The sequence below is a fragment of the Bactrocera dorsalis genome, chromosome 1, assembly GCF_023373825.1.
Source record: "Bactrocera dorsalis isolate Fly_Bdor chromosome 1, ASM2337382v1, whole genome shotgun sequence".
Lineage (NCBI taxonomy): Eukaryota > Metazoa > Arthropoda > Insecta > Diptera > Tephritidae > Bactrocera > Bactrocera dorsalis.
The window spans coordinates 109,451,564-109,477,423 of NC_064303.1; the positions used below are offsets into that span (position 1 = coordinate 109,451,564).

The 25,860-nt window shown below is 41.3% G+C and overlaps 2 protein-coding genes across 2 annotated transcripts in view; both read left to right on the forward strand.

The window, feature by feature from the left end:
* LOC105222735 (uncharacterized) overlaps positions 1–25,860 on the forward strand; it is a 51,170-nt gene that overhangs the window by 21,979 nt on the left and 3,331 nt on the right. Inside the window, exons 3-9 of the mRNA XM_049455066.1 lie at positions 19,907–22,021; positions 22,113–22,249; positions 24,081–24,222; positions 24,289–24,462; positions 24,584–24,743; positions 24,940–25,081; positions 25,144–25,302. Of these exons, the coding sequence (XP_049311023.1) occupies positions 21,439–22,021; positions 22,113–22,249; positions 24,081–24,222; positions 24,289–24,462; positions 24,584–24,743; positions 24,940–25,081; positions 25,144–25,302 (1,497 nt within the window). The 5' untranslated portion in view covers positions 19,907–21,438. The remainder of the gene's footprint in view (positions 1–19,906; positions 22,022–22,112; positions 22,250–24,080; positions 24,223–24,288; positions 24,463–24,583; positions 24,744–24,939; positions 25,082–25,143; positions 25,303–25,860) is intronic.
* On the forward strand, positions 6,606–21,419 carry LOC125778124 (transcriptional regulator ovo-like). Its single transcript, XM_049454569.1, has 4 exons — positions 6,606–6,700; positions 20,490–20,797; positions 20,888–21,356; positions 21,401–21,419. Exons 1-4 carry the CDS (start codon positions 6,606–6,608, stop codon positions 21,417–21,419), a joined length of 891 nt encoding a protein of 296 aa, XP_049310526.1.

Genomic DNA, 25,860 nt, shown 5'->3' on the forward strand with positions numbered 1-25,860 from the left:
GGTTGGCAATAAGGTTCACATAAAGGTCCACGAAAGTGTAATAAAAGGAGCTTCGTGAGCAGGCTCGCCGCACAAGAGATCGTCGAGGCGATGTTAAGGTCGCATTAATACGAAAAAGATGAGTTGGTGCTATAAATACAAAATTGGAGCTCTTCTCCGGGCCTAGAACGTAGAGAATAATGTTGGATTGAACTCTTCAGGTCGCACAGTTCTGAGCTCGTTTGATAAGCCCTACTAAAATAATGGATAGATTCGAGCTACCCGAAGTAATGTCTCAGATACGCCTGAATTGGAGCTATCTTTTGAGTTATGAAGACCTAGCGCGCCTCTTGAGAAGAGTTCTGTAAAAAGCTTCTACGCCAAACACGTTGACCGAAAGATTTCAAGTTCGCAAGTAACTCAGGTCCTTCTCCAACTGGTCTTTCCAACAGAGTGGAGGTCTTCCTCAGCTTCCGCTGGCGTGTACAGCTTCGAACACTCTCAGATCTGAACTGTTTTCATCTATTCGGACGACACGACCTAGTCAGCGTAACCGCCGTCTCTTAATTCGCTGAACTATGTTAATGTCGTCGTATATCTCGTACATCTCATCGTTCCATCTACTTCAGTATTAGCCGTTGCCAATCATAAAGAACCATAAATCTTCGGTAGAACCTTTCTCTCGAAAACTCGTAACGCCGACTCATCAGATGATGTCATCGTCCATGCCTATGCATCATATAGACAGACGGGGATGATGAGTGACTTGTAAAGTTTGGCCTTTGTTCGTCGAGTACCGATCTACTTGATGGGAAGGAAGTGGAAAGTAGCAGCTTTTAAAAGAGATCTTCTTCTTTTACAAAATAAAGACTGAAGGTTTTTTTTTCTAGAAAATTGTTGGATGTTTCGAGGATCGTAGAGGTTATGGACTTCGCACAGGTTTTTAACCAAATTGGGAGCTTCATGGTTCATGCTGAGAGGAATTTACTCTTGAATTCGCTCTCTATCTCTTAGAAATCTGTACCTTAAGAGAGTTAAGACCACTCATTTAGTCGGAACCTCAACTAGCACTTACTTCGACCTTTAATGGCTTCATACGTGAATGTAAATCTGTCCAACTTGTGGGAGACCAATATATACGCAATCTTGGGATGCTACTGATATAAAAAATGGAATAATTTCGACTAAAATTGAATCAACATGCGATTTTCCAAAAGACTATGCACAACTGTGAAGCATGATCCGAGCTTTGAACTATTCTAAAGTTGAATTTCATATCATTTATAACTTCCAGATTTAAAATTGAACCTCAGGAAAGCCAAATATCTTGTGCAGGTCGAGGAATCAGAGCCAAAGAAGCCCGACTTTGACATATCAAGTAACAAAGTATCCCTGGAGTGAACTTTTTCTAACTCTTCGCCTTGTTTTCCATAAATTACTGCTATCACAATCTGTCAACATAGCGCCGTATTAATTGAAACCCCCTTTAAGTTTTCATGTGTGTGTTTCCGGCTTCTCTAGTTAGCTCTCGGAACGCATGGTTGCCTGGTTGGCTTGGTTCACTGCTGATTACTCCAGGTACATCTGCGCTTAACACCAGCCGCTGCCGCTGCCACAGCACCACTAACCACTTACGAGTTAACAAATATCTGCACTATAAGCACTCCGCATCCCGCATGGCGCACGCTCCAGCAGCGCGGCCACCCGCTTTTTGTTTCTTGCTAGTTAAAACGTGCTCAAAAGAGCATTGGCCGCATTTGTTGTCACACAGCATCGTCGCGATGTGTTTTTTATTCCTGCTGTTCTCTAGTTGTTGTTGTAATTTGTTGTTGTTGTTGCTACTGCTACTATGTACACATGTTGCAAGTAATAGTAGTTTTCGTTTTCGCCGGTAATGTTGCTGATGTTGATATTGACGTTGCTGCTGTTGTTGACATTACTGGCTGCCGCACCGGTAGTTTTCCTCGTGTGTTGCTGCTGTTGTTGCTGTCGTTAACATAACACTTTGTGTGTTTTATATGTGGGCGATGGCGTACAACGATCTCTGATATCTGATTCTGATAGGTGAACAAAATTGATGGTTTGTGGCACACTTGGTGGCAAGCGCCCCCACGCCTGCGTTGCGTTGCGGCAAGTGGAGCATGCGAAGCTAGCCGGGTTTTTTCCACATTATAAACACGTACTCGCTTACACACACACACATACATATATGTGTGCGGGAATGTGTGCCGACAAATATGCTTTTCATTTGGTTGCATGCTGCGTTTGCCAAAAAATTTCATCGTGTTTCCACGGAGCGCTGCTTGTGATTCTTGCATTGTTGTGTGCATTCTGGTTTTACACAAGTGACTTTCATGAGTTTATTTGATTTAATCTCGAAGAATGCAATTCTACTCAATAATCAAAATTGAAAATTTTGTTTACTTTTGGCAACTTTTTATTTTTATTTGTGTTGCAACAAATAGTTTGTGTGATTGACCGTCAGATTTAGTTAGATGAAGTACGTGACTAATACTGGTCATGGTCATGGTAGCGATATTGATCCGTCATTGTGAAAGACAAGACCCAAGTGAGGAATGTGTTTCTACCAAGAAAAGTGTCTCTTACAAAAGACGCAAAACTAATAAGAGGAGCTGAAGTCTCTCGAATATGTATTTTCCTCCAACCAATACGAAGATATGACAAGCCCAACGGAGAGTTTAGATATCTGCCGTTCTGCCGTAGAACAAGAACAGGTTGCAAAACTTCAGATCTCTATCACAAAAACTGAACGACTATCCTCGTCTATGTATAACCGGACTATCGGACAGAACTGACAGGCTTAGCTAAATGGACTTAGCTCGTGAGTCTGATAATTTATATATATCTTCTTAATTGACGTAGACACCGCTTACGCGATTATAGCCGAAGTTTTCATTGGGTGTTTTTTTTTACGTGGAGGGCCCCAAACCTAGCGCACAACCCTATATAGGGGATGTTTCGCCTTCTCACTTTAGCTCGCCTTAAAACTGATGTTCTTAGGCTACCCAGAGGATACTAGGCCAAAGACCATGGCTGATTGAGCCATATGTAAAAGAATCGTTTCTGGCCACTCTGAATGGCGATCAGAGAACTTTCCTCACTTGCGTGAACTTCTACACATGACCCCATCCTCCATATAAAGGGTGATTTTTTAAGAGCTTGATAACTTTTTTAAAAAAAAAAAACGCATAAAATTTGCAAAATCTCATCGGTTCTTTATTTGAAACGTTAGATTGGTTCATGGACATCACTTTTTTGATAGATAATTAATTGAAATGTTGACCGCGGCTGCTTCTAGGTGTCCATTGGGGAAAAGTCCAATTTTTGGGCAACTTTTTCGAGCCTTTCCGGCCGGATAGCCCGAATTTCTTCGGAAATGTTGTGCCTTCCAAAGCTGGAAATAGTTGCTGGCTTATTTCTGTGTAGGACTTTAGACCTGACGTATAGCCCCAAAAAAAAAGTTAAAGCGTTAAATCGCATGATCTTGGTGGCCAACTTACGGGTCCATTTTTTGAGGATGAATTGTTGTCCGAAGTATTTCCCTCAAAATGCCATTAGAATCGCGAGCTGTGTGGATGTAGCACCATCTTTTGAAACAACATGTCAAACAAGTTCAGTTCTTCCATTTTTGGCAACAAAAAGTTTGTTAGCACGAACGATTAGCGATCGCCATCACCGTAACGTGGCGTCCAACAGCATCTTTGAAAAAATACGGCAATGATTCCCCAAGAGTACAAACACACCAAAACAGTGCATTTTTTCGGGATGCCTGGGCAGTTCTTGAACGGCTTCTGGTTGCTCTTCACCCAAATGCGGCAATTTTGGCTTATTAAGTAGCCAATTCAACCAGAAATGCGCTCATCGCTGAACAAAATTGTCGATAAAAACAACATTTCGAACGAACATGATTTTGGTAATAAAAATTCAATGATTGCAAGTCGTTGCTCGTAGTACGTTATTCATGAGGGAAATGTCAAAAGCATACTGAGCATCTTTCTCTTTGACACCATGTCTGAAATCCCACGTGATCTGTCAAATACTAATGCATGAAAATCCTAACCTCAAAAAAATCACCCGTTATATTTTAGAGTTTCTGACATTTCCCATTGGTTGTTACAAACATCGTGGCAAGCTTAGTATAACCTGTCCTTCATCTTCATTCTTAAAGGCGTGGACACCGTTTCCTCGATTATAGCCGAGTTAACAACAGCGCGCCATTCGTTTCTCCACCTGAACTCTCCAACGGAGTGGAGGTCTTTCTCTTTCTCTGCTTCCCCTGAAAGTATTGCGTCTAATACTTTCAGAGCTGGGGTGTTTTCATCTATACGGAGGACATGATCTAGCCAGCGAAGCCGCTGTCTCTTAATTCGCTGAACTATGTTAATGTCGTCGTATATCTCTTAAAGCTCCTCGTTCCATCGACTGTGGTATTCGCTGTGGCCAATGCGTAAAGGATCATAAATCCTTCGCAGAACCTTTCTCTGGAAAACTCATAGGGTCGACTCATCAGATGGCCTGATGCCTCTGCACCATATAGCAGGACGGGAATGATGTGTGACTTATAGAGTTTGGTCTTCGTTCGTCGAGAGGGGACTTTACTCCGACTTTACTCCTACTCAGGATATAAAATGATATTGCGACGTCCAGAGACGCAAAGTTCGAATATTGATAGTTCAACCAAAGTTTAAACATGCGATGGAACTCAATACGTATACTTTTTATGTTCTTTAACGTGATCGTGCGCTATTTTGGAATTGATTTGTCTCTTACCAATTCATAGAAACTAGAATCCTTACGTTCCTGCACGAAACCTACTGCATCGAAATGGTTCACATGCGGGTTTATGGATCTATATTTACTACATTTCTTCCGATAAAACTATTAAATTTCTTCACGTTGGGACTCTCTTTTGCGCTTTGATCTATAGTGCAGGAAAATGGATGAAGAAGTGTGATTGAGTAAGAACAAAAAAATCAGCCTACGAAGAACTGACGTCAGTTTCTGAGAACTTGGTTGAAATGGAGAGCTCTTATATAGTTTAGAGTAAAAATTCTTTTAAACTAAGATCAAGTAAAGCATTCTTGCATTATAGGTCTGATCTAAGTGTAAGAATGTGATGATACTTTCTTTCTCGTTTGGTTATATTAACAGTTTGAAATGGTGCCCAAACATCTCAATCGTTTATCGCTAGAGGGTGCTTCTCCTCTATCATCGTCTATTACTAGAGAGAGCTTATCCTAGCATAAATCTAGCAAGAACTCCAGTGCTAATAAAGAAGAAATGCTGATTGTTTATATTTCTGAATAGCTTTTATGGAAAAGATTGTTGTTATAGTAGGTGGGCTCCGAATTTTGTCAAGAAAACTTGTAAGGAAAATACGAAGGATACATAGCGGGTGATATAGTATTAAAGAGATGATCAATCTATAATTTACACTGAGGATTTGCTCTCCCCCGGAAGATTTTCAGCCGAAAAGAGTAATGGGTATAAATGAATTATAATTTAATTTAGCGAATAACAATGAATGAGAGCAGAAACTGTATAAGGGTACCGTAATCTGCCGTATTTGGATCATAATACTAAGTGTCGGGCGATAGGAGTCGGTAAGAATATTTCTAAATGACGTGGTTTAAAACTCTTTATTAATAAAGAAGCTTGTTCATTCGTTTCTGATATGCTTATGGACAGAAAGTTGTAATAATCCTACGAGTTGTTGTATCCGCAAAGTGTGGCGAACCTAAGGTTTTAGTACTACCGCGAGTTCTTGCATCGTTAGGTTGTTATACGAGTATTGTACATATATAGAAGGTTCTAGTAATCCTACGAGTTCTTATTTTGTTATAATGTTCGCAGCACAATATATTTCTTATAAGCTCATCATGTTCCCCCCCCCTGTTTTTATTTTCTCATAGCTTAAATTGGAACTTTAGCAAATCTGTGTACGCTGAGAAAAACCGAAACTCTCTTTGTTCAAAAGCAGACCATGGACTTTTGTCCACTTATCAATTAAATGAGACCTCATCTCTAGACTAACGCTTAAGAACAGTTTTTGTACAATAAGGTTTATAGTAAAACCGAAGTCTAACAAAAAGTAGCTCCTAACCTCTAAAGAAGCTGCAAAACTCGATGTTGGGTGAGTTTCAACGCTCTCGGCACACGGTCAACTCACTTAAAGGCCTATTAATCGCTCTTAACTGGTTTCAATCGAATAATTGACGGTAATATATTGCCAATTTCCACTTACATCTGCATTAAGGTCACATTGATAGCCGCCAAATGCCAGCTTGTCTATAAAAATGGCATTTCGCCATTGTCTTTGATTACGAATCGACATTTTTACTTAAACGGCTAATGGAATATAATCACTGTGCCGCTCGCAGAGCGATAACTGCCGAATCATTTGGCGTGGAATGCGTTGCTATCGTCGTCGTCGGCGCGACAGACATTGGCTGTCAACAGGACGTTTTGATTATGAAGAAGTGGTGTGCCTCGGAGTGCCTTGCAACAGCGCCAGCTGTAATAATAAAAATGTTGCCAACAAAAACAACAGCAACAATCAATGATAGCAAATAGCGCGCGCACAAAGATGCATTTGGCTATGAGAAATGCAAGAGGAGGAGGAGGAGACAGCAAACGGTCGTTATGTCGAGTTGAGACGGGGCGAGAAAGGCGCGGCACTTTGCAAGGCGCTGTTGAAGGGGTGAAGGCGCTGAGAGATGTTGGAGTGGTGCTGGAATGATGGCGGAGATGTTGAAGACGATAGTGTTGACGTTAGTTTCCTACATAATAACTGGTTGTTGTCGTAGGCACCATTAATATCATTGTTGTTGTTGTTTTTGTTTTTGTAATGTGTACGTTGTTGCTGCTTGTGCGCGATTGGTTGCATTTACACTTTTGTTGTAGTTATTGTAATTGCATTTGTTGTTGCAATTTCCTTTGTTGTTGCTTTAGCAATATCGGTCGTATTTTTGTTGTTGTTGTTGCAACTGCTGCCACTTTCAATAACACAATTGCAGTTGTTGCAATTGCATTTTTGTTGTTGCTTTAGCACTATTGGATCTCCATTGTAGATCAGCAATCATATAGCGTTGTTTTCTTTGTTGTTGCAGCTCTAATTGTTATTGTTATTGTTATTGTCGTTGTTGCTGGTAACAGCCAATGGTGTTAATGACGCTGTCGTTTTGCTGTTATGCTCACCTTTTGTTCGACACTTCTCATTTCATGTACAATAACATCATCACACACAACAACAGCAACAACAATAGCAAGAATTTTTAGATTCAGGCTAATTCCCAATCTAATGGCTTCACTATCAACAACAATTGAAGCGAACAAAAGCCAACCAACAGTAAGCCGTAAGGCATTTCAACTTCGGATGCGGACAAAATGAGAAGCCACAAACACACACACGCAGCATACACCCACACACACTCACGCGCCCACCGTTATAGACTCTAACTAACTGTATATAAGAGGCCGGTCGTGCGCTCATAAGGAGCGCTTGCAGGGCGTGACAAGAAGTTAAGCCATCGTGCGCCGCAATTGCTTTCTTCGTCGGGACGAAGAGCGATTATTGCGAGGCTGGGTGCGAGCGATTGTGGGCGACTCAGCCGTTAGTCGGGCGCACTGGGACGCAGTCCGTTAGGCTATTAGAGCATCAACTCAATCAGCCACAAAGTGACAATGGTTTCAAAGGCAGCACACAAAAGGCAAAAAAAAATACCGAAAAACAAAAACAAAAAAACGAGAACACATAGTTTAAGTGAAGCAAATACAACAATAAAAGCAAAAGGCAACGCAATCGACGAATGCAGGCAAGCATAGTAGAGCACAAGTCGAAGAGGAAGCGAGAAATAGGAAGCGTGTTAAGCGTAGCGTGCGCCAGCTGCCGGCAGGCATTGCCACGAAAGCTATGAAGCTTTTGGAAATAGTTGCAGATGCGGTTGCACTTGAAAAGCTATGGACTTTTTCACACAGCCGCAAAGAAAGGAAGTGGCAGCGGACGGGAGTGGGGGTTGGTAGGAAGTAGGAAGACTGTTGAGCGGAAAAAAAGTGTTCCGGAATTTCAATTGAAGTTTTGCTGAAAAACTCTTGAGCTATTCAGGCGCGACGAGTGGAAAATTGGGTTTGTGTGGGCGTGTGCGTGGAACCATACATACAGGGTGACACAATTCGTGCTAGTTCTGTTCGTACGTGTCAGTGGCTGCCATTCCAACTATCGGTTACCGCGATAGAATTAGGAGGCGATTGGGTAGGAAAGCTTTGCCTTAACTGAACTCGTGGACGTAAGTGATAACCGAAGTGATCCCGAGAAGCTTCTTCGCTAGGCGTACAAGTTCAGTTTATCGTAGTTTCCAATCAGTTAGCACTATAATGTAATGATCTCATGAAAACTAAAAAATTGACCTCGGCTCGATGACTAGGTCTCAGCTCATATCGAATTTAGGAACGCGTTGCATTATTGTTTACGGTAAAAGATGGAATCTTATTCGAGCTGTTCTTTTAAAACTATTATGACCTTTAGACTCAACAGGCTCTACATTTCTAGAATATTTTTGTAGGCGAAAATCGTACATTGGTCTGAGAAAAATCAAGCCCAAAAAGTAAGGACTGCGCAGAAGCCTTAATGTTTTCTTTTGCAGAACAACGCATTCATTTTGGCTCTTGGAACCCGAAACTCAGTCATAGTCTGAATATTTTGGAATTCAGACTACTATTCCCCCGGAAATGCTATTTTTGTCTTCCAGAAGGCGAAATTTCCATGAAAGGAAAGCTAACAAGTCCATTCTCTGCAACTAACTAATCTTATATGCTTTTCGGAATAAGCTAACTTTGAAGAAAAATCACTCCCAAGGGATTCTTATTCGATGAGCTGTAGTATTTCAAATCAGAAAGTCCTAAGCAGGGTTTAGAAAGTTCCTACAGCGATCATATGACGTTAAACTTCTGGTTGGACGAATCGTTCGGATGGCTGAAGGCTGTACGACTTTTGCCTACAGGAGTTTTCGAAGACAGATGTCGGCTTTTTTTCTTGCAGAAAATTTTAATAGAAGAATTAATCGAAACCCTCAAGAAGCTTGTTTCGGAATACAATTAAGATAGTTACAAGAAGACAGTAAAAAAGACAATAAACTTCAAGATGGGAGAAGTCAATGATTTGTGAATGATTACGAGCTTGAGTGTCTCAGACTTTTTATCACAGAATTCCCTGAGAGCACTTTTTTAGCTTAAAGACCTTTCGGGAATTTAATCTCAACGAGTTTAGGTGGCAACGGTGAAGGACCAGTTAGACATATCGCAAGTGAGCGAAGTGCGTGCGGAAACACCCTCTATAAGAGTCTCCAACTCTGTTTGTATACTTCTCAAAGATTGCACTGACAAATGCACCAGCTGACGTGCACTTTGCACTAAGCTTTGCTGCTGGAGCAGAGTGCGGAACGAAGTGTAACCCAGTGCCAGCGCCAGTGCCATTTTGGAACGTGCCAATGCATTGCTGGCGTTAACCAGACAAAACCCACGTTGTTGCTAATGACAACAATGCAGCTGTCAATATGATGCAACGACTGAGTGTACAACTAGGAACTGGAAAAGTATTGCCATATACTCGTAGGCTAAAGGGATACAAGAAACTTGAGGGGTGTCGAAAAGAGGCCGCTGATGTCTAAATATGGGCAAAAGCAATTGCAACGGCCGAACAAAAGCCACCAAAGTGCTGTCGCACCACTAAGTAGCAGCAGTCGGTACTGGCATAGTTGCAGTTCGGCAGTTAAAAGAAGGCGCTCATTCAAAGCTTTAAAGTGATAAAAGCTGTAGTGCATCATTTTTTGCCAATTCTCTCGCTTTTGGGGGGCGCTGAACGCGGACTCAAGCCGACACTTACAAACGGCAATCGGTTTTGCTCACCGCTTTGTGGATGGTGCTGGTGGTGTGCGGTTGGCATTGTGGAACCACAATCAGCTATCAGAAGCCATTTCGGTATCGCCACAACCCGCCACCCCTCCAGCCGTCTCACCGTTATCAGCGCAAAGCATCTGCTTTTTTTTCATGGAACATTTGCCGTATTGAGGTCACGAGCGGAAAATTGTGAGGAAATTGCGGAAACTGAATGAATGCAAATAAAAGTGGCGATGAAATTTCACAAATCTGTGGGCATTGTGTCACACCGCTGCTCGCACAGCAGCACCACCAGCAGCGAGCACACGTACTGCAGTAGCCGGTGCATGTGTTGTATGGACGTGGACACAGTGCTGCCGCTCGGCTGTTGCATTTTTGTAGTTTTTTATACCCTGAAGAGGGGGTATTCAGTTTCATATGAAGTTTGCAATAACCAGATAGGAACGTCGGAGCTTCTATAAAGTAGATACACACATACATACACAATTTGTGAAGAAATTGTTCAGATCGGATCACTATGGCATATAGCTGCCATACAAACTGACCGAGCTAACTCAAGTCCCTATAAGGAAAACTTTTTCATTTGACAAGATATCTTCACGAAATTTGGTATAGCTAATTACCCAATACAGTGCTATAATCTCCAAACAAATTGTTCAGATAGAACGACTATAGCATATAGCTGCCATACAAACTGATCGATCAAAATCTCAACAAAGATCTCTTCACACACTTTTAAGCTATAAAAAATGCAACTGTGAAGGGTATTATGGCTTCGGTGCAGCCGACGTTGACGTTACTTCTTGCTCCATATATTTGTATGTATGTATATGTGTGTGTTTGTCGATTCTGGCACAGCGAAAGACTCTTACAAATATTTATTTGTTTCTTTACGTGCACAATACTTTTTTAGTATTTAAACACGTCAGCATGTATGTGTGACTCAGTCCATTTGAGCGTGTGTAGCTGTATATATGCATTAGTATGTGTGTCGGTGTGTGCGTGTGCGCTCGTGCTCATCGTGCATGTCTCTGAGTAAAAGCATTTCATCGAAATACATAAAACAAAACGAGCGCAGCAGGAAAAAATAGTAAAAATAAAAACAACAAAAAAATCATAAAAACAACAAAAAACCATAAAAAACGATAACAACAACAAACTACACGTAAAACAAATTAAAACAAAAGAAAAACGCTCGAAATACGAAACAAACACAAATAATATTTTTCCACAACAAACAAAAAAGTAAATAAAATACTAAATGGAAAAATATACAACAAAAACTTTTTGTTGCGAAAAAAATGTTGCAACAACAAATGGAAAAAAGCATGAAAAGTTGTAAAATGGAATATGGAAAAAGTATACAACAACGCTGGGCATTACATCCTTGAGGCACTTGGGCGGGGAAGGAATTAAAAGCGCACAACAATTGTAACAATAACAACAAATTTCACGCTCTAGCCAGTGTAACAACAAAAACTGAACAACAACAACAGCTGCTGTTGCAGTTATGTTGCAATAGTAAATGCAAACAATATGACGAGCAATAACATTGGCAACAAACATATGGCAATGCAGATGAGTGCGCGCATACCGTTATACGAGTAAAAACTGAGTGCCTCCGTAACGGCTACTAGACCTGTTGGGAAGTGTTACGGCAAAGTTCGGCACGAAAAGCCAAGTGGGAAATGTGTGTTTTGTAGCTTGTTGTTTAGCTTGATATGTTGGCCGGTGGGCTAAGCAGGTGCAAGTCAAACAAGTTAAGGGGAGGATAAAGGTTATCTCTCTCTCCCGGAAAAAACACTCATACATAATGGAATTTTGCTAGAAATTACTCGGCTCCTGTTATGGTTTAGACTAGTAAAACTCGTGGGTGTCAAATATATTCTTGTCAAATGCGATTGGGTTCATGTAACGGTTTAAAGAGAGGTTAGAGTTGATCGAATCCGCACGGAAGCATCGATAGTTAAATGGACTTAAATTGTGATGCATTATAGGGAAGATATTCTGAAGCTTATCTTAATAAAGTTCGATCCAACAAAAACAAGCAGATATAGATCACCGAAGATTTAGGAAAGTAAAATCTGATCCTTACTTGGTGTGCGAATCTTTCAAAATCTCATAAATTGGACGATTCTGTATTCAAAACAACGGCGTCCAAAGAACCTTGTTAGTACGAAACTAGAGAACAGCCAAACATATTAAAAATGTAAATTCTCAGAGATCTTCACAAAGCTTATTTTCGTCGATAATGAAAGTCTAAGTTTAAGACTAAGTCTAAGTCTAAGTCTAAGTCTAAGTCTAAGTCTAAGTCTATATCTAAGTCTAAGTCTAAGTCTAAGTCTAAGTCTAAGTCTAAGTCTAAGTATAAGTCTAAGTCTAAGTCTAAGTCTAAGTCTAAGTCTAAGTCTAAGTCTAAGTCTAAGTCTAAGTCTAAGTCTAAGTCTAAGTCTAAGTCTAAGTCTAAGTCTAAGTCTAAGTCTAAGTATAAGTATAAGTATAAGTATAAGTATAAGTATAAGTATAAGTATAAGTATAAGTATAAGTATAAGTATAAGTATAAGTATAAGTATAAGTATAAGTATAAGTATAAGTATAAGTATAAGTATAAGTATAAGTATAAGTATAAGTATAAGTATAAGTATAAGTATAAGTATAAGTATAAGTAGTATAAGTATAAGTATAAGTATAAGTATAAGTATATAAGTATAAGTATAAGTATAAGTATAAGTATAAGTATAAGTATAAGTATAAGTATAAGTATAAGTATAAGTATAAGTATAAGTATAAGTATAAGTATAAGTATAAGTATAAGTATAAGTATAAGTATAAATATAAGTTATAAGTATAAGTATAAGTATAAGTAAGTTAAAGTATAAGTATAAGTATAAGTATAAGTATAAGTATAAGTATAAGTATAAGTATAAGTATAAGTATAAGTATAAGTATAAGTATAAGTATAAGTATAAGTATAAGTATAAGTATAAGTATAAGTATAAGTATAAGTATAAGTATAAGTATAAGTATAAGTATAAGTATAAGTATAAGTATAAGTATAAGTATAAGTATAAGGACTCTGTCTAACCCCATCTCCAAACAAACAACCCCTCAAAACTTACTCCCTAAACACAATCGCGCATAACCTCTAAAGTCAACAATGGCTTACCCTATAAACTTTACAAGTCTCTGCCGCATTGTGCGTTCAAAAAGATTAGAAAATCAAATGAAATCAAATTTACCTGAAAGAGTTTCTCTTTCTCTCTCTCAGTTTCGCACTGAGTTTTTGTTTGAGTTTTGAATTCTGTAATCCTGCCTGTCATTCGTGTCAGCTACCAAAACCAAGCGACTTTGGCCTACCCACGAAGTGATGCCAATAAATTTGCTTTGTATTTCGCACCTCTCCCGTTGAACTTCTTCGTGCGAGGCGCACACAGGACGCTATTGTTGTCATAGACAAGAGTAACTTCAAACTTAATTCGGTTTCCGCACACTTTTTGTTGTCTTCCGAAACTTAACAATTACCTTTGTTCAACCAACTAGCACTTGATTCAATTATCAAATCCCTACTAATGCCGGCAACATTTGCATAGAACCGATTCACCGGAAACCGGTAAAACACTTGCCAAGTGCGTCTCTGCAACAAATTGGTGGTTACACATGCAACCCACGACCACTCATAGCACCGAACATACACGCACACACTCATGTGAGTACATAAATAATCGCATGTGCGAACTTAGACTTTTTGAGCTTCATAGAGTTGGGTAGCACACTGCACACATGTATAGGTGTGTGAGCTTCTACGCGCATGTTGATAAGGCTGCTGTTTGCACTCGTGTACTTAGTGGCACGCTTGCCAGTTGGCTTTGGGTGCAAATTTCCGACAGTGCAGGCTGTAAGGCCATCGCAACACCTTTGTTTTATTCTTACTTGCAGGCAAATGCATTTGTTGGTGGATGTAAACAAGCATATATGCTTTTATGGGAGGACAATATGCAAGGTGCTTACATCCTATCGTTTTGAAGATATATATAAAAATATACATATGTTTGTGAGTCTAGTTACACTATTGAGTAAAAAAATAGGAGCGGTTTGCTCGAATTTTTAAAATTATGTCACACAAAAGCGAAACTGCTTATGAGATGCCGAAAACATCAAGTTCAATAAAAAATGTTTTATTTATTTTTCTCAACAGGTGTCAACTTTGTATAAATATTTTTGAGAGAAATTTTTCATTGAAATAATTTCATTTAGTTTCGTTGAAATAATTAAGTACTGAAAAACATTGTAACTAAATCCGACAAAAAAAAATTAAACAGGTGGCAACACCTCTATAAATATTTGACGAAAATGTTGTGGCGAATTTATCAATCTTTTCTATACTTCATTAGTTTGTTGTCCATTCAATACATTTTTTTAATAAAAGATAAGCAGGTGGCAACTCTTGAAATCATTTTATATCTTTTTCTTCAGTTGAAAGTTTTTTCAAACCTCCTCAGTTTTTACTTTTCATTCACAAAATTTTTATTTCGACTCAAAATTTACAAACAGGTGGCAACCTTGTAATTTTTTCTTTGTTAAACGATGTGAGTATATTATATCATTTGTATCAAAACAACAATGCAATTCGTTTGAGCCTTCACTAGGACGACCCTCCACGTAATGGGTGTGTCTTGAAATTTTGTTGTGTCGCAGAATATGTTTTTGTTGTTGTTGTTGTAACGGTTTCCTAATCCCCGCTTGGGTGATAAGGTTCGGGTTAGTTGTTATCGAAGTCACCTAACATTAGGACTAGGAAACGTGGAGTTTCGACGGGGTCGAACCATAGCTTCGTTTGGCAATCAAAGAGATGGTTAGTGTCATACGGGGACTCATTGTATGCTAGACATATTTTTAGAATGTCGAGGTCGATTCTAGATAAGTAGGATTTTAACCTGCTACAGTATCCAGCGCTAAGTCACGTGAGTCTCTCTAGATTCATCTGTAATGGTTGGTTTAACCCGGTCAGTGCGTGTCTGAAGTTAATTGCGTCCGAAGTTCTGCGAAAACAGAAACTGCTTGGAGAGAACCTCGTTTTGTTCCCTAACCGGAAACATACGGGCCTGACTGTGGAAGTGTACGACCAGGAGATATCAAGACACTTCCTGCGATATTCCGGAGTGCAGTTTTCTGACACATCTGTAGCTTCTTCAGAAGATGCTTCACTACAATGACTTTTCGAAAACGCATTTAGACGGAGCGGAACCTTAGCAAAGGACTGCTTCAACTTCAAAGTATGATACGCTGGATGAGGTATCGACAGTGAGAATTTCAAAAATTCATTTCAACACCGTTTCCATTATTCTGCCGCGCACTGTATTTATTATAATATGCAATATACAATATTTACGTGCGGACAGCAGTGGCGGCGGTGGCGACAGTAGCGGCAGCACTCAAATATGTTGATGCGCCTGCAACGAAACGCTCCGAAGCCGACGTCGTTGATGGCGAAATTGCATTTCAGCACCAAAAATAGCTCAAGGATTATAAGCAGATGCCTATACGTTGAAAACTTGGCATGTTTATGAGACCAAGCAAATTGCTCGATAAATATGCCCCGCTGCCGCTATCTACGCGTATATGTGTGTTTGTGTTTGTATGGGTGAGTGGGTGCATTGAGGCTACTCACGAGCTCAATGTAACGATTGATGGGTGATCGAAAATGGCTGCATGGTCGCATGCTGAGCGTGTGGCAGGCGGCTTCGGTGACGGCAGACTGCGGCCGGCAGCGTCTTCGTTGGTCGGAGTTCATTTGCTCGATTTGGCAGTGATTGCCGGCTGAGCGGGCAGAACGCCTGAATATTGTTTATGCTTATAAATACAGCAACGCTGCTTGAACGGGCGCAAGTATGTCTGTGTGTTTCGTTGGATGTGTGTGTGTGTATGTGCTAACTTGGCTTGACACAAATTCAACAAAGATTGATTGAATGCTGATGTTGATGAGCAAATTATGCGGTTGCGCCGGTTGGCAGGGGTGCGACACGGTGCGACGGGACGTAATGAGACGAGTAACAGGGAGGGGAGCAGCGTGGAGGCGGGCGGCAAGTGGCCACGTTGTGAAGCGGAAGGCCGGCAATTAACTTTGATAGACATGCAATAATATTTACGTTCACTTCTTTCGGTTTGGCTAATGATGCGCGTGCGAATTGTGAATTTGAAAGTAGTTTGAGGTTAGGCGCCGCTGCATGTGTGTGGATAAAATAATAAATGAGTGAATTGTATGCGTGAATGAACAGGCGAAGTGCTTGTTTGTGGGAGGCGTTTGTTTGCGAAAGTTCGTCATTTCATCACTTTCATTGTGAAATATGTTTTTCGAAAGGGAAATAAATATTAGCCCTTTCGAAGTATTCAATGGCACCCGTTCATGCGGAAATTTATGTTATTTGATTGCAGTTATATATAGTTTTAAAACTCTACACGTACATTTAAAGAGGAAAAGGAGGTGATAAATCAAGGAAGGCTTGTTATGGCTCAAGATTATTTATTTCTAATATTACTTAGACCTATAACGAATTTTAGCTACTAAACGATAATAAAATCTATTAGTAATGGTCAAAGTTTTTAAATGGTTTGATCTAGAATATATAAAAAATTCTTTCTTATAGAATTGAGCAACTTTTAGAATACAAGTTTACCATAAAAACCGGAATTTTATATAGGTATGACTAGAATTTACTTCGACAAAGTCGAAAAGGGAAGATGGACGGCTAAAAATGCGTATGGTTACTGAAAGTGATAAGTGAGCCACTTACGATGACGTCAAGCAACAACGTCAGTTGTATTCGAAGCGCGGACGGTTGCCACAAACGGCCACACCAAAATTTACGGTCAAATAGGTTCTGCAATACAGGTATGTGAGGTGAGATGGTCAAGGTGTCATCTACTGTAAGTTCCTCTCCTCGTCCAAACTCCTATGAACCCTCAGACCTGACTATCAATAATTCGATCGCCTGAAGTAAGCAATCGGCTAGAAGCGGTCAGCTTTGGCTAGTAGAAGAGAAATTTTGCTCCATCGGGACAGCGCAGGCCACATATATATATCGATAGTGGTTCGCCAGAAGCTCAGAAAGCTTGATTGTGAAAAATTTTTCTGCATCCAATTTATTGTTCGAATATGACATCAAGTGATTCCCAACTGTTTCCATCTGCGGCGAATTTTGCAGAAGAAAATTTCGCTTGAAAAAAGCTTGAGGAAATCGACTGTCCCAGATTTTGGCCAGTGGTGTCGAGATTTCCTTAAGAGTGGCTTTATAATTTTTTTTGTTTCCGAATTGAAAATCTTCCGGAGATACTGCTAAGGTGAACTGGCCGCATGAACAATTCATATTGTTCGCTAAAGTACATCTCTTCATCATCCTTTCGTATGTTATTTGTTCTATGGTAGTTCTCTCCACTGCATACCTCGAGCAGAAGGAAAAGATGAATTTTCTGCGGCATTTATGCAGAAGGAACATCCTGTTTCGTCATCTTTTTCAAATCACCTCTTTCTTTCCTTTTTGCGGTAGTCGTCAATTAAACGCCTATTCATGGCTTTTATTTTCGGATTAACTTTGTTTAACTCCGAGGCTTTTATATCTGGCATAAGATATGAAAGCGACCGCTTCGTTCAACACCGTTCTAAACGCGCAGGCAATTCTAAGGACACATAATCTGGATACAGCCTTTACCTTATTGGCATATATTTTTCGGCGTAGGGCTGTCTCCCATACCTGAGCCGTATACCTAAGCATTCACTGGCTTATTTTAGCTGGTAGAACTCTTATACTTTGGTTTGGTTGCCGCAAATTGATGTCCGAAATTCAGGCAAGGTTTCTCAGTGAATTTTGTGTTGCAACGTTATACTTAGCTATCAATGTTCAAGGTAACCGCTGAACCTAGTACGGAGCCTTGTGGTACTCCACATGTTACCGTGTAGCTTTTTGGAACTGCATCGGTTTCGTAATGCAAAGTAGTGTGCATCGATTTGTTCGAGCTGGCCTAATGACCGTTTACAACCAAGGACTCCTAGCTGGGACATGTTTGCCGACTCTTTAGCAGTGGAAGCGGTTGCAGCGGGGTTTTAAATATGAGACGAGAGAGTTGAGAGTTTGGTTCCTTGCGATACCAGATGGAGTTTATTTGCTAGGTCCAAGAGGAGTAGTCATGCTTTAGGATGCCTGCCTTGATGCGAATTTTAACAGACTCTGCCGCTTCAATATCGATCTCTCCTTCAGTGTATCATACCGTGGGAACTCCAGAAAAGTATGCTTCGTATGTTTTCGAATAAAGAAAGGTTTCACAATTTTATCCATTAAACGATTAGTAACTTGACGTAGATAGAGTTCACGTACGACGGAGACTATTCCAACGTTTTTCTGTTCAATGAGGACAGGAGATATCTTAGAAAAGGAGTTTTAGCCTAAAATATTGGATTCCTCACCTTAGCAACTAGTCAGAAAATCGCGTCTGGGTACATATTCAAGTCAGTTGCAAAGTTTACTAAACTTATGTCATTAAATGTCAAGTTTTCGAGGAATCGAGAGTTTTTGGCTTTATGCATGAATAGGGAATCCTTATGATCTGAACTTTTTTCGCCAGAGAAGTTTATGAAAACAGTATTTTTGATCTATGTCAACAGAACTTGTAAAACCTAACTGTTTGCATCTACCCATTCAAACATAAAGTGAGAACTCAGAGCTCACATATTGATTCGAAGGTAGTTTCTTCCTCCAATTCTCTACAACATTGTTCATGTTAAAAAGGATTTTGACCTTCTACGATTGAAAACGCCACCGTGTAACTGCTGGATATAAATTTATGTAAGACTACCTGATGCTATTTTATAATACTAAGTCTTACCGATCTAAACTGGGTTAGATCTCCGAACGCCTTTGGCCGCAGACAAGGCAGGTCTCAGCTTCGTTCTCGGTAGTGTAACAGGTTAATCTCTTACTTATCTAGAATAGACTCTGACATATCCAATATATGTCCTGCGTGCAATGAGTCTCCGCATGATACCGGGCACCTCTTTGCATGCCCTGTTAACCATACTGATCTGACACCTTTTTCCCTTTAGTCCGACCCAGTCGAAACAGCAAGTTTCCTGGGCCTACCGTTGGATGACGTCGACGCCAACTTATGTAAATCTTAAGCAGCATTTTCTAGTACTTTTGAGCGCTTATATTGGCTTACCAATTTGGATTCGAGAGCATTGAGTGATGCTGACTGCATTGAGAGCGTCTCAGTTTGTTAAGAGAGACGAAATATGTCGATTGTGCTTTGTAGATAAATTATGATAGAAGAAGTGACTAAGGTGAGAGCTAAAGAAATGCTCTGAATATATGGGACTTCTGGCTATATTTTCTTGACAAGAGTAAGGCAAACTCAGATATCAGAAATATTTAGGAATTTCGGTATTTTTTCTAGTTTCCAAGTAAGAATTTTCTGTGCCTTGAGGTCGGGCTTCATTTTATACAATATAATATATTGTCTAACAAAGAACTGTTGTGGGTATCAGCAAGCCAGCTAATGAGTTTCATTAGCAAAATTGCTTAATTAATAAATTCTTAATATACTAGGACTCTTTGCCAAACTCTGCTCTGCTGCTAAGACAGCGGTAAGACTTCACTTAATTAAATCTAAATTTCCTGCAAAATTAAAGCTTGAAAATTTCGCGCATAAATTTCTTAAACTTTCAGTTGCCTACTCACCGCCGCGCAACCACAAGCGGCATTAACATTTTACGCTTATGCAAATGCGGCTGAAAATGTTTCATTGGAAAATTATGCGCAACCACACAGACGCACATGTAGTATGTGAATATACAGTTGTGTATGTGTATGTGTGCGCTTTTGCTTTAAAAATATTAAAATGTATATTTTATCGGCTCATTTAAAGTATTTTAGCGCGCTGTTTATGGCATTGTTAAATTAAATTTGCACTTCAATATGATAGCTGTGTGTTGTTGTAATCTCTTGACGTTATCCTTTTGCAGCCATTTCACTGCCGTCTGCCACAAAATGCTGCTGATCGCTCCCAAATGATGTGCAACAGTGTCATTGCCACTGCCATTACGCGCGCCACGGCTGTTGCTGCTGCCGCTCCCACCGCCACTGCACGCGCTGCCACAACGATAAACGCTACTAACACTGCCAACAACAGCAACAATAGCAACAATAAGAAATATAATAAAAATATTAAAAATAAAAGCAACAACCACAAGTGCCGGCTCACATGAGCTGAGTGAGTTGGACTGCGGAACGCACCAACATCGAGCGCGCGGCGCGCAACGTCCAAGTTTTTGCAACAACTCCCACGACAACAATAAAACGAGAAGAGTGATAGCGCGCGGCGGCACCACACAGCGCGCAATCCCTGTCGTATACAAAGTTATTATTATTTTCGGGTTTAATTGCGGACTTGGTTGTTTGTTGGGGTTTTGCTGTTGCGCACAGGCGTTAGCTGCACGCTGTTGCGTTAGTCTTGTGTTGTTTTTATTTGCGCGACATTGTGTTTGGTCGGTGTTGAAGCGCCGCGTATAAAATGAAATACAACTGTTCATGTGATTGCAATTGCAGCGACCGCGCCTCGTGCAGCACCAACATCACCGATCGCCGTCCGAGCGATATAATGGCCAATGGTGATTGCTATCGCCGATTGTCGAATTCATCGTCCGCATTGTACGGCAGTTGTCCACAGCTAACGCAGCATTGCGATTTAATACAGCAACACCAGCAACAACAACAACAACAACCACATTGTCCACACATCAGCGCCAGCGAACAAGTAGCGCAACAAGCGAAACAGCATTATCAGTCGACACATCAGCAAACACGTCAATACTCGAGTTTAGTACGTACCCGCCCGTCGCGCAGTCCAGTGCTTTGTCAGCGCTGTGCCGTGTGACGAAGGAATAATCAAGCCTGCACACATCCCGATAGGTCCACAGTCACTTGCGCGCTTACATTCACCGCAGCGCGCACAACCAAGCACAGCGCCAAAGCCGCGAAGGAGGCGAGTGCAGTAGATGCGTCAACAGCAGCAGCGACATCGACTACGACGACAGCAAAAAACGCGTCTGCCGCGAAATCAACTTCTTTGGCATTTGTGTCCTACAAACCGACGGCACTCATCCCGAAAATCAACCGAGCGCAGCAATTGCAGCAGGAATTTACATCGTCCATCGCCACACCGGCCGTGACCGCGACGCGTTATTTGTGTCAGCGTTGTAGATACAACAATCAACCAATCACTTGGTGGGTCTCCTGCCCGCGCCTCTCCAATTTGGGCTCAACTCTGAGCCTGCAACAAAGCGCCACTGCCGCAACGGAGCTACAACTACAACAGCAAACAAAAACTCCAGCGCAGCCAGCACAAGCAATACCACAGGCGCGCGTCGCCGGCAGCAACTACGATTATCAACAGCAACAACAACACCAACAACAGCGTCCCTTGCCCGCGCCACCAATAAGCAACGCCACGCGCGAAGACCCGCCCACGCCAAGTGACAGCAACAGCAGCAGCAACATGGCCACCACAGCCACCGCAAAGAAGACCGTCACGCGCCAACAACTCTATGGTTCCAATCGCTGTCTGCGGCAGCAATCAAGTGTCCATTATCCACTCGATCATGGCGGCATGCAGCCGTCACATGTTGGCGGTGCCAGCGGCGGCACGCTGAAACGTCAGCCATGCGCGCTTTCGCATTCGCGTTCCATTACCGCGCTACAAAATATGGATCTCTATGGCAGCTATGCAACATTGCCATCGTCAGCAGCCGCCGCACCGTTGGACACACCACAACGCGCATACTGTGCGCGTCATTTGCCGGCTGCTGCCGGTGGTGGTGGCGTTGGCGCGGGTGTGAGTGGCAGTCACACATGGCACCCGAGTCAGTATGCGGCCGCAACACCTTGCTGTCATCTGTACAATGCCAACCAGGCAGCTGCGGCGCCTACATGCATGTATGCTGGCAGTGGGTTGGGCCATGCATGCCAGCAGCAAGCGCCGCCAACGCACCCACACCAGCAGCAGCAACAACAACAGTATCCACGCGCCGCGCTACTGCATGACAGTCATAAACCTTTGGTGCCCAACGGCTGTTATTTCGGTGAGTTAGCTCAACAATGATGGATTACTGTTGGGGTTAATAAATTTCAAGCGCGCCTTTTGCTTTGTTTTCTTTCACTTTGCTCCCGCAGGCTATGAACACAACACACATTTGACCGATGAGGAGGATTCGGCATTTCCGGGTTTCCACGACCGTGAATTTCACATGCTGCATCGAAATATACCGGCCTTGCGGCGTACTGGTGTTGACACGGCAGGAATTAGACAGGTATGTTTAGAGATTAGGCTTTAGGGATTTACAATAATTTTATGATAGTATGTAAACGTGTTGGTGTTCCTATCAAATCAATATCGCTAAAAGTCTTTAAGCTCACCACCTTCAAAAATAAGTTTATGCCAGCGTCAGTCGTTACTGCTTTAGACGGTCTTGGGGTTGAATCAAACCTCAAACACCTCATTTTCAGTCTTCTGCGCGTCAGAGTGATTGAAACGGAAACGGGCAACGAACGCGACGTAAATGGGAGTAGGGCTACCCCACAACGTGGAGTTCTCTCCCCTTTTTTATGGATCCTGGTCGTTAACTCGAGGATCGTGGCTGGCAGGTAATTGTCTATGCAGACGATGTAGCACTTATGGTCAAAGGAAAGTTCCGGAATACCGTGTACTAGTTAACGCAGGGGTATCTCAGCGTCATAACAAACTTGGCGGTCGGAAGTGGTTTCGCCAACAATCCAAGTAAAACCGAGATGGCTATATTCAATAGAAGATAGAAGTTCCCGGTGGCACCCCTGCCGCAAATGGGAGACTTCGGCCTGCAACCGTTGGACACAGTGAAATATCTGGGACTCATCCTAGAAAAGAAGCTTTAATGGAAGCTGAATGTTGAAGAGAGGACAAAAAAAGTCCTCGAATACCCTATACTGCTGTAGGGGAGCCATTGGCCAGAGGTGGGGTCTCTCACCGAAAATAGACTCTTTATGTGGTAGAGGGATCTACAAAAGACCACACTATAAAGAAACTCGAGAGCCTTCAACGGGCGGCGCTCATCAGCATGTGTGGTGCACTAAGGTCCACTCCAACCATGCCATTTTGAACATAGTGCCCGTAGACCTTGCCGAAGCTGGCTATTAGACTCAGAGATCTGGGTTCTTAAAAGAAGACGTATCTGAACACACGGGTATCCTCACATACTTTGTTTTCATACCGAATCGTCTAGATCGTGGAGTCGCCAAACTGAACTCTAGCGGCTTCTTCTCTGCCAATATACCAACGAGGGAGCTTTGGGTGAGAAGAAGCTGTCGGAAGAGAGGGTTCGTGAGCTTCTTTACGGATGGGTCAAAGCTTGTAAGGAAGGTTGGTGGAGGGGTTTACTGTTCGGAGCTCTCTTTCAACTCCAGTTTCAGACTTCCTGATTATTGCATTGTCTTCCTGACCGACTATTGCATTGTCTTCCAAGCCGAGGTTGCAGCCATTAAGGTAGCATTAGATCTGGTGGTCCAGAGTGCAGCCTCCTTTAGAGAAGTTACCATTCACTCAGATAGCAGAGGTGCCGGGTCATAGAGCAATCGAAGATAGCAAGAAAAGGCACGCTATAACCGGTAAAATGGGAGCGGGTCGGTGCTCTCTATCCTCTTTTGTTCTACTACTAGATAGCTGGGCTTCGCGGAAGCTTGGCCAGCGACTCTTCGGCTCAAGATTGATCGGAGGAGATCTAGTGATCTCTTTTTTCTTAGTAAGGCTAGCTTTTTTCTAGTTGTGGGGCTTTTAACAGGCCATTGCCCTATTGGCTTTCATGCTGTGAGGTTGGAAATCTTAACAGACGCTTAGTTCTATTCAGTTCTTCATATATGGAATTGATGATTTTGCCATAGCCTCTACTAGAGACTAACTAACTGCAGCTATACCGTTTAAGAACCCCGAAAGATCACAAAATTGTTATCTACCATATTTATATAATATTGAACAAAGCGACATCTAGATCTATGAATTTTAGACTGCAGAGTTCCTACCCAACAAATTTCGTCACAGCAGTAACAACGGCAAAGTTGTGTTAGGTTAACATCAAAATAATGGCTTGAAAATTTCTCTTCCCATTATAGTATTTCTATCCGGATGGCGGCTGGGGTTGGATCATATGTGGCATAGCCTTTTTGGTGCATATACTAACGACAGGCTTGCAGCTGTCGAGCGGTCTGTTACTCTTCTATGCCATAGAACATCTGAGAGACTCCAATGGCATTGGTAAGACACTGGTTTTATAATACAACACATAAATTTTATTCTTTCTCTCACATTCTTCTGTTGCAGAGTGGGTTGGTGCTTTAAACTGGTCAATTTCTATGTTACTATCACCGTTTGTGATCACATTTTGTCGAAAGAAATCGACGCGACTGATGGCAGTGGTCGGTGGTCTAGTGCTGCCGTTAGGCATATTATTTACCTCCTTCGCAACGGAGTTGGGGCAAATATTTTTTAGTTATGGTAAGTGTTTGAAAATATAAAATAATAGAAGCTTTGATATCTATTAATATGTCTGAGTCCAAGAGGACATATTTCGTTTAGAAAAAAATATATAACTCTCAGCATTTTTTACTCTTTCTAGGTATTGTTTTTGGTATAGCTGTGGCCATGGTTCGTGAATCGTCCACAATAATGTTAGGTAATTATTTTAAGCGACGTAGGCAATTTGTCGAAATGGTCGCCATGTCTGGCGAAGGCGTGGGCATATCGATTTTCTCTGTGATATTGCGGGAAGGTGTTGGGTAAGTACTTTCTTTTTCTTCCGAGCAAATAGTCTATATAAGATTTGAAACTGAAGGCATAGCGCCACAGCGAAGAAAGTCAGAGGGGAGAGCCCTCATACCGGCTTTACTCTCAGCACTGATATTCGCGCCACTATTTGCTCAGCATACAGTGATCTTCAAAGCTAGAAATTAAAAAGTAAATCTCTTCTTTCAGCAATGCTGGTTGGCGTATTGGTCTCCAAATTGTTGCTGGCCTCGTAGCGGTTAGTTTCTTTATGGGTTTATTATATAGACCCGCATCACTATATCATCCCCAAAGGCGCGCCATACAACATTTGAAAAACCAGAGAAAAAAGGTTGAGTCTAGAAGTTATTTTATATAAACTAATAGTTTAAAATGGAACATCTTTTTTCACAGATGCATGAGAACAAATCCAGAGCTGTGGTCACAACAGAACAAAAAACAGTCCGTTATTTATTTATCGACATATCACCCTTCAAATCAACTAATGTGAAAATACTACTCGTATCAGCTGCCGTGGCGGCGTTGGGCATTTACACGCCCATGATCTCAATGGTAAAATGTTTTCAATATTCTCAGAATTATGGACTACAGAACCGAAAAAATTTTTGATAAAGTGACCTATACATAGGTTACTTAGAAATCAGTACATCATAGGACTTCAAGAGCCTCGTAAAAATCAAGTAGTTCTTGCAAATTGTGGTCTAGAATATATCTGCTTATGAATATCTTTCTATCCAGATCTCATGTTATATTCTCAAGATACTGATCTTTACTTTATAAGCTTCCTGTATCTTATCCATTTAACACTCCGTCTTGAGCTAAACCCAACAAAAGTGCGCGGCTACTTCATATGTAGCATAGAAATTGGCTGAGAATACTCCTCAAATATGGATGACAACATTCAGTCTTCCAGATTCCTAAGGTTTCTCATTACTTCTCGGGATGTTAGCAAAATATTCCATATTAGGGATGTACTTTTTGTGTTATAACGAAATTAGAGTTTAGAAATCTCGAGGCTCCAGTGAAATTAATCTCCGTAGTACCTAAAAAGAACTACGTGCTCGAAATAAACACTTGAGAACTAGGCTGCCATATTTAGTATTTGAGGTT

Coding starts and splice junctions, on each gene's coding strand:
- LOC125778124 (XM_049454569.1), top strand. CDS start 6,606: ATGCAAGAGGAGGAGGAGGAGACAGCAAACGGTCGTTATGTCGAGTTG. Junction 6,701..20,489: donor TGCAAGGCGCTGTTGAAGGG/GTGAAGGCGCTG, acceptor TTGCAATTGCAG/CGACCGCGCCTCGTGCAGCA. Junction 20,798..20,887: donor GTCGCGCAGTCCAGTGCTTT/GTCAGCGCTGTG, acceptor CATTCACCGCAG/CGCGCACAACCAAGCACAGC.